General features: G+C 30.1%; 1 protein-coding gene across 1 annotated transcript in view; it reads left to right on the forward strand.

Moving 5' to 3' along the window:
• LOC107450926 (uncharacterized) overlaps window positions 1–8,959 on the forward strand; it is a 47,250-nt gene extending 38,291 nt beyond the window's left edge. Inside the window, exon 5 of the mRNA XM_087152972.1 lies at window positions 7,809–8,959. Within this exon, the coding sequence (XP_087009098.1) occupies window positions 7,809–7,824 (16 nt within the window). The 3' untranslated portion in view covers window positions 7,825–8,959. The remainder of the gene's footprint in view (window positions 1–7,808) is intronic.
• The last annotated feature ends 754 nt before the right edge of the window (window positions 8,960–9,713 follow it).

Genomic DNA, 9,713 nt, shown 5'->3' on the forward strand with positions numbered 1-9,713 from the left:
GTATTGGTAAGTTTTGTGCAGTTTGTTTGAAATTGTTTTCTCCATTGTTTTTGCATAAATTAAAGTTATGTCAGTTTGAGAATGTAATTTAATATAGTGATAAGATATGTGTTTCTATTTTGTATATAATTATTTCTATATTTTACAAAAATCAATGTTTTTAAAAATAAAATGCCTAAATGCTAATGAAGAATTCTTAGCTACTCTTAGATTTGAGAATTTAATTTAATATAGTGATAAGATATGTGTTTCTATTTTGTATATAATTATTTCTATATTTTGCAAAAATCAATGTTTTTAAAAATAAAATGCCTAAATGCTAATGAAGAATTCTTAGCTACTCTTAGATTTGAGAATGTAATTTAATATAGTGATTAGATATGTGTTTCTATTTTGTATATAATTATTTCTATATTTTTCAAAAATCAATGTTTTTTAAAATAAAATGCCTAAATGCTAATGAAGAATTCTTAGATAGTAAAGCTAAATAATACTTGTTATTGTATGCTAATTTAATATATAACTAATTTTATGTACCATGGCTAAAGAAGAATAACTATTTACTATCTATATATATATAATATTGATGAGAGCTAATACACTACTGGAGAAAAAGGTGTTATGGTTGGTTTCTAAAATAACTTTATTGCTATGAAACTATTTCTACTCTTTTATAGAGGAAATATGTTAAATTTTATATATCATTATTGAGAAAAATGTTTTTAAACAGTATAACTACTTAATAATTGTTTTAGAAATGTTTTAGATTTACTACATCTTATTAAACTTTTATTTTTCTACTTGTAAAACAATTTTAAAATAACATTGCAGAAAATAAAGATACGATTAATGTGAACAAAACTTATACATATAGTTTTTAGCATTCCTCGTTTTTATGGATTATAATCATTGCATTTGAAGTACATAGTCATTTTGAAATTTATTTTTAAAATTTTTATATTGCAAGAAAAAGTTTTTGATCATTACTACGTTTAGATGTCAGCTATAATTAAAATATATTATATTGATATCGCTAAAAGAAAGACTGAAATAAGAATTGTCGGAAAAACTTCAAGGTCGTCATTTGTAGTCAAAAATGTTGTGCAGTTGAACGAGTGCAGTTGAAATTTGTTATTTTCCTGAATTTTGAGGACTAACTTCACGCCAGTTTTATCTTTAGGAATATGTCCAAAATAAGGGTGGTCAAAAAAAATTAAAGGGTGGTTATTTGTGGTCAAACGAGTACAATATAAAAATTGGATTTTTATTCATTTGGCGTGAAAATGCGAAGTTAGCCTCCGAATTTAATTTTTGGGATTGTGTCCAAAATAAGGGTGGTCAAAAAAAATTAAAGGGTGGTCATTTGTGGTCAAAAAGTGGTCAAACGAATACAATATAAAAATTGGAATTTTATTTATTTTTCGAAAAAATGCGAAGTTAGCTCCCTAATTAAATTTTTAGGATTATGTCCAAAATAAGGGTGGTCAAAAAAAAATTAAAGGATGGTCATTTGTGGTCAAAAAGTGGTCAAACGAATACAATATAAAAATTTGATTTTTATTCATTTGGCGTGAAAATGCGAAGTTAGCCCCCGAATTTAATTTTCAGGATTATGTCCAAAATAAGGGTGGTCAAAAAAATTTAAAGGGTGGTCATTTGTGGTCAAAAAGTGGTCAAACGAATACAATACAGAAATTGGATTTTTATATATTTTTCGAAAAAATGCGAAGTTAGCCTCCGAATTTAATTTTTGGGATTGTGTCCAAAATAAGGGTGGTCAAAAAAAATTAAAGGGTGGTCATTTGTGGTCAAAAAGTGGTCAAACGAATACAATATAAAAATTTGATTTTTATTCATTTGGCGTGAAAATGCGAAGTTAGCCCCCGAATTTAATTTTCAGGATTATGTCCAAAATAAGGGTGGTCAAAAAAATTTAAAGGGTGGTCATTTGTGGTCAAAAAATGGTCAAACGAATACAGTTTGAATTTTTGATTTTCCTCATTTTCGGGGGCTATCTTCGCCAGTGGCGTAGCGAGCTTAACTCGCGCCCGGGGCACAATACCCTTTTAGCGCCCCCCATTCGAAAACCATGTAATATTATATGTAAAATAAACTCGTAAATTAAAAAATAAATAAAGTCATAGACTCAAGCTAGGCTTTAAATTTGAGACAAAAAATGTAATTGAGAGAACAAGACTAGATTTTGAAATGTATATGATCATCTAGAATTAGTTCAAAAGATACCTATTATTTATTTTACATATTTATGAAGAAATATTTTAAAAACACGCAGTTTTAAAACAATAAAAAAGTAAATATTTATTATCTCTAAGGAGATACATACATTTAATAATCATATGATTATAATACATTAATAAAACTAATTACTATGTCTAAATTTTCCGTGCTTTTGATGAAGCAAATGTATCAATAATATCATCAAAATTGATCATTTAAAATTTTTCTCTTTCCACACTTAAAAATGCTAGGCCACTTAGGCGATCTGTCAAAATTAATTTTAATTTGCTGAATGAACATTCGCAGCTAGCAATTGATACTGAGATAGCCAGGAGTATTTGAAATGCCGCTCTCAGATTTGGAAAAATATCTTCTCCATTCGAGATTGATTATAAAAGTAAAAAATTCTAATGGAGTTTTAGGTTTAATTTCTTTTGTACTGCCGAGTAACATTTTGCTGTCACATATTTTGATAAGAAGTTCTATTACATTGAAATCTGTATTATAAAATTCACCCAGATTTTTGCAATTTTTTTTTCAAAGTCGTTATCAACATTATCCTTGTTTAATAAATTTTCAACGTCTAGTAGAAATCCAAATTTGAAATTAAGAAAAATCCAAATTAGAAATCCAAATTTGAGAAAAAACTAATTTTTTTGTCATCTGTGAAATTTAACATACCAACGGTGCAAAAAAAATTTATATCTCAGGCTTTGCACCCAAAAAATATTTATTCAAATTATTTGAAACCACTCATTTTGGACGAAATTATTTACATTTGTAAATTTTAAAGTGCAGAAAAGAGGGAATGAATATCATGTTTTATCTAAATTCCTTGAATTGAATATCACATGAGCGGAAAAGAGAAAAAAAATTAATTTCAGATGCTCGAGAATTTTTTAATTGTTGCTATAATTCCTAATAAGTCGAAAAAATGTTAATTTATCACAGAATTAAATTTGAAAGTAAAAAAAATCTTGTCACTAAGTTTCAGATTAAGAGAAGATTCAAAATGATACGTAACAAGCATTCTTTGTAATGCTTGTTATTTTGTCTCTCTTTTTAATATTAAAAAAACTTTTATAAAAATCTGACAGCAATACTTAATGTTCCTTCAAACATAAAAGAGTCCTATATAAAATTTCGTTAAAGTTGAGGCCCGCCATTTGACTGGTGTTTTTAATTGCGGCTCCCGGTCTCATGTAAGTTTTGGAAACCCCTGCTCTAGCCCATAGATGATAACGATAACCGCTTGTATTCTGGAGCTCCATTGCGTTTCAGATGTGTGACCTGCCATCACGGCAGCATTATCGTAACATTGTGATCTGCAGTTTGTTAATAAAATTTCATCGTAATTTAATTTCTCTAAAATTGTATTTTCGATCGAGGCTGCATCTTTAGCATATATTTCAATAAAACTCAAAAAAGATTCTTTGATGGAAACGTTTTTATTGATAAAATCAGCATCTACATGCCTAGCGACATTTGTTTTCGATGAGAGATATCAGGAGTTGAATCAAACAAAAGTCCACAATATTTATTTCTTTTGATATCGTTTATTAGTTGATTTCGAACTGCAGATGCCAGAAGATGAGTGAATTGATTTTGAATCTGTGGTGACAAATATGAGAACAACAAATTTTTCTGTTAACAAATTTTTTCATACTTTATTCACTTAATAATAGAATCGTCGAGTAGATGTAGTAAGTAATTTTTTTGATTTATTACTTATCAAGAATGCCTTGAACTTGAAAGGTAGTAACAAAGTGAAATATACAATAGAATTTATGCTGACATTAAACTTATACATAACATTTTATATTTAATAACATTTCATTTTTATTCTAAGCAGAGCGCGATGACAAGGACGTGAATTAAATATTGAAATATATTTAATATGAATATGAATTTAATATAATATTTAATATGAGTTAAATATTATGAATAATATTTATGAATTAGCATTTATTATATTGCACTGGCACTAATTTAAAATATATTTTCCAGAAATCAATTATAATAAAAAAAAATTATCCAGCAATTTTTTGTTTTGCGGACCATTTGGCGCCCCTTTGTCCCTGAGTAGCGCCCGGGGCATGATGCCCCCCCTTGCCCACCCCTCGCTACGCCACTGATCTTCGCATAGCTGAAAGACTGACGAATAACTTTCTTTTAGATCTGAATAACTGCAAAAAAGTGCAAATTTTAAAAATTATTGTTTGAAAGTGAGCCGTGTTTCGTAGATTTTACCTTCAACCTAGAAAAAAACACCGTTATTTCATACTGAATTTCATTAATTTAAATTTTTAAAATGCTAAATATAATATTTATCACTTATTTTAACCTAAATTTATGCAAAATAATGAAGGAATGTTTGAATTCTGCGCCAGGGGACTAAAATGATTTTAAGACTTGTCTGATTTAATCGGGCTGAAAAACCGACAGTGATTGTTTTAAGCCTTAAATAAATACAAAAAATTATTAAAGTGACTCTTTGTGACGATGCCTTTCCGATTATAATGAAACTCTTTTCTTTTTAAAAAATGTATTTTATATAATCTAAATACAAAAGATAAGTAGCATTCACCTAAATACGAAAGATAGATATCATGCCTTAACACGCATTCCTCCACAATATATTGATTTTTATTCTAAATTAAGTATCGTATCGGCAGCTGGTTTTTGAGTAGAAGCGTGTTCTGTAGAAGTTAGGCATCGTTTGTAATCCATTAATATAAAAAGGGTGAAAAAAATGTCCTCCACCTGCCTTCAGCCGTGATTGTTTGTTTATGTTGTGCAATAGTGACCCGACAGATGTGAAGCTGGTCCGGGCTTTAATAACTGGAGGGTTTGATTGTTGTCTATTTATATCAGAATATTGGTTAGAAAAAAAATAATAAATGAAAAACCTGCTGAGATTTATTGCATTTTTCCAAAGTAAAACACTTTTTTTTAAGCCTTGTAATCTGTATACACCTGCTAATATACCTATGCTTTTCTTTGTGTCATGACAACTGTTATAATTCATTCATGATTATAGTCTTTTGCTTGGATAATTTGTAGTAAGAAGTTCTTAATTTCGTATAAATTTTTTTCTTTCTTTCTTTATTGTGTATATATTTTTATATATATAGTGATTATTTCGCTCTAGTTTTATAATATTTGTCATTCTCGATGACCTGTCATTTCATTGAATTTACGTAAATTCTAAAAAAAAAATTTTTTGTAGTTCACATTATACCGTAATAAGAGATTTACCTTTGAAAAGGTTAATGAATTCAAATACCTTGGAACAATGATCAATGACCAAAACAGCATAAAGGCAGAAGTAGACAACCGAATTAAAATGGCAAACAAGTGTTTCTTTGGACTAAGAAAGCAATTAAGATCAAGCCTAATCAGTCGAAAAATTAAAATTTATAAGATTCTTATTCGACCTGTATTGCTCTATGCAAGTGAAACATGGTCACTAAACGCAGACACTCAGCATACTCTTGGTGTTTTTGAAAGGAAAATCCTTAGAAATATTTTTGGCCCAGTACAGCGAATCAGATACAACTTTGAATTATATAGACTCTATGGACAGCCACAGATAGTGCAGATCATCCGAAGCAATAGATTAAGATGGCTTAGCCATATCTGAGGCGGTGCAGAAAACAATGCAGTACGAATCGCCGCCTTTAAAAATCCTTCTGGATCTCGGGCCAGAGGAAGACCTCCAACTAGATGGCTGGATGACACTATTTAAGATTTCAAAGTAATAAAGATTAACAACTGGAAAAAAGTCGCCATGGATAGGAGGCGTTGGAGGCTAAGCGTGGTTGAGGCAGCTAAGGCCTGTAAGGGGCTGTCGTGCTGAAGAAGAAGAAGAGATTTATTAAAATTAAAAAAAATAAAAATTCGTCCCTCTTGCTTTCTAGGTAAATAAGTTTCACTACCCCGAAGTGTCAAATTTTTTCTCGTTTTACATTTTTTTCTTCCGTAAGACTTATCTTTTAACCATTTTATCAGCTAAACATATAGTAGATAATGTCGTTTAAGCTTTGAGTTGTGTAACTTATTCCGGCACTTGTGCCTTTAAACTGTACCATAATTCAACTTAACGTCAACCACGTTCTACGTACCACATTCAACTTAAGTCGTTTTTTTATTCTTATAAATTTCTTTTTTATTTAGATTGACAACATTAAACACGTAGCTTTTATTGAATATTTTAATCTATATAATGCTGTATAATATTTAATCTATATATTTAATTGCTACGTAATTGATTGTAATTAATTTCGCTAAGTTTCTAAACATTCGCACTCGCGTCTATTGCAGATCGTCTGCATGTGAATTCTCTCTCGGCTTCCGCGGATTTTTTTTTTCCAGTTTTGTTCTTAGCTTTATTTATTTTTTATTTTAACGGTGACAACTTTACGTTTGTTGTTTCAAATATCTTTTTTTTTCCTCCCCTCATTCGCGTCTAAGGAGTCGTTAGAATGGGCGTCTATTTTTGAGTGTTCGTAACATGTCGACTTTACCACCTTCATAAGTTGATGAAGCAAATGAAGTTTTTATATTAGAGATAAATCATAGTGACTTACTATTGAAAATCTTTCAATAATTATTACTACCACTATTATTTATGCTTTTATATTCGGCCGGAGAACTCTTTTAGAATTTAAAAAATCACAATCTAAGTCAAAGTATCTTAAAGTAACAAATTTTTTTCTATTTAATGCATAATTATTTTTGTCGTACTTTTAAAAATAAAATTATCATTGTTGTATTTTGACTTATAGTTTACTATCATTAACTACATATTTATTAGCAGTTACTATCATGTTTCATGGCTCTACTTTTTACAGTAATATTTTAGAATATATTTTTCTACTTTTTAGAACATATTTAGTCCTGCACTTGTTATCTCGAAAACTCGCTATCTCGTAATTTTTTTTAGCGTTCACGTCAGCTTTGAGATATCGAGAGTATGCAGTATTCGTGTGTTGAGTTATTTATGCAAAACTTTGTTTAAACAACTCAATACATGACTTATAGCAGTTTTAAAATGGGTGTGTTATTTTCTGCTTTCTGTAAATGTGTTTCAGTATTTATGCTGTGATTTTGGATAATTTGTTACCATTAACTCACATTTAGCTTTAAATTGCTAGGAATAAAACAGGTAAAATCCCTCTGGACCCTTTAACTTCGCAACCTGGACTCTAAGAAGTTGAGATATCTTACACGTTATATTCTCTAAAATTTATTAACTACGAGTATTTCCAATGTGACATATTAAGTTAAGTTTCGATGCTTTTAATTTAAAACTCACCTTATGGTTTTATTATATTAATAAACTGTAGGAAAATAAAACGTTCATGTTTAAGCAAAGTACCAAAAAAAACATGAGGCGGAGAATGCAAAAATCTCGTCTCCATAACTTGACTGACTTAATGTCGGCTTAAACAATCAAAAGAACCAGAAACAAATAATGAAGTGGGCAGTTATATTTTTAATTATTTTAAGATATTTATATTTTTTAATAACTTTAAACTTTTAGTCGACTTTTAAATTTTTCTTCATAGGATTAGTTCTCAATGAGGCAAAAAGTACTAGTGACGAGGAGCGAGTCGTAAAGATTGAGAGAAGTACAGAATGATTCTACTCCTGCTGATATTCCTGTTCAAAGTTGTGCATTTGCTCCTGAAAACAGCGGGATTGCTACTGAAATTTGTTCGAATAATGAAAACTCTTCGATTCCCGATAATATTAAAAAATCTAATTTATAATTCTTACTAACCATTATTAAATCTGGTCCAATTTAACCAGGAGGCCCGCTCCCAAAAGATGCAAATCAAAACAGACGTTCTTTCTCCAACAATTACTACTTCGCCATTACAAAATCAGGTTTAAGAATTAGAAGTTATTGGTTGAATTATTATTCGTCGCAGCTTGATTGCGCGTATTGCCAACCTTGTTGGTTGTTTCCTCAAACACGCGACTGCTTAAATTGCCCATGGAGTTACGAAGGAATGTCTTGAAGCATTAACAGAGAAGATCCTTAACCATGAGCAGTCTCAATAGCATGCTAATTCTTGCGTTATATTCGAACGATAGAAAAAGAATGGAACGATTGATAAAAGTTGGGAGAAAAGGCTACAAGACAGGAGTTTTAGGCGAAAAGTTCAAGGAAGAATTTCAGATGTGACTTTAATGTTATCTACTTGCAATTTTGCATTTCGAAGAATTTGCCACCAAAATAATGGTAATTTTCTCTCAGTAATTGAACTGTTAAGCAAATATGATCCAATTTTGGAAGAGCCTTTGAAACGTCCGAAAGGATCAGCAAAGTACTTGAGTCCCTCCGTTCAAAATAAACTTATAAAAAAAATAAGAAATGAACTGAAAAATGCCCATTGCTTTTCATTAATCTTGGACACCACTCAAGATATAAGAAAAATTGATAAACTAAGTGAAGCTTTTCTATAATGAAGAAGGAAATCCAATAGGCGATTTGTAAGACAACGATTTGTAAGACATTCTGGAGTGCAAAAAGAATTCGAGAAATTTCTCCTCTTGCTTATTTTGTCCTCTGTGCCTCCGATAATTTAAATTTGGTTTTGAAAGACTTGTGTTTAAATAGGATTGTAGCAACCTTTTTTGATACAGTACAAAGTATATATGATTTTTTAGGGAATAGTATCATAAGATGGAAAGATCTCCATGCAGCAACAAATGAAAATGAAGAATCATCCAACATTACACTCAAACCATTAAACCCAACTCGTTGGGCAGAAATGCATGAAACAGTGTATGCTTTAAAAGAAAGATATACGAATATTCTTAAATCTTTTAAGTAAAATTATTTTATGCAGCAAAAAATCTGCGGAAAGGAATATATTTGAAGATAGAAGAAATCGAAAAATCAAGAAACATTTTGATGACTTGTGTGAAGATCTTGAGTCTTGTTTCCGGACAACTGTCTTCTATCCAGTTATGGATATTGTGATTTTTCCAACTAGTGAGCCGTTTCAAAGGCATGGATGCAGTTGTCGACATTTACAAAATTCTTCAACCACAGTTTCTTTCAACAAGATCAAATAGAGAAATTGAAGATCTATCCAGTTATGGATATTGTGATTTTTCCGACTAGTGAGCCGTTTCAAAGGCATGGATGCAGTTGTCGACATTTACAAAGTTCTTCAACCACAGTTTCTTTCAACAAGATCAAATAGAGAAATTGAAGATCTATCCAGTTATGGATATTGTGATTTTTCCGACTAGTGAGCCGTTTCAAAGGCATGGATGCAGTTGTCGACATTTACAAAGTTCTTCAACCACAGTTTCTTTCAACAAGATCAAATAGAGAAATTGAAGATTACGCCAAAACTTTTGCCTCAAAATTTTCTTGAAGATGTTACTTCACTTTTCCTTTTTCAGATATTTATTATCCATAAGTTCGTCTTTTATGGATTGAATTTTTAAAAAAA

Source organism: Parasteatoda tepidariorum, chromosome 10 (genome assembly GCF_982258835.1).
Source record: "Parasteatoda tepidariorum strain Cologne lab strain chromosome 10, Ptep-v5.0, whole genome shotgun sequence".
Taxonomy (NCBI): Eukaryota; Metazoa; Arthropoda; class Arachnida; order Araneae; family Theridiidae; genus Parasteatoda; species Parasteatoda tepidariorum.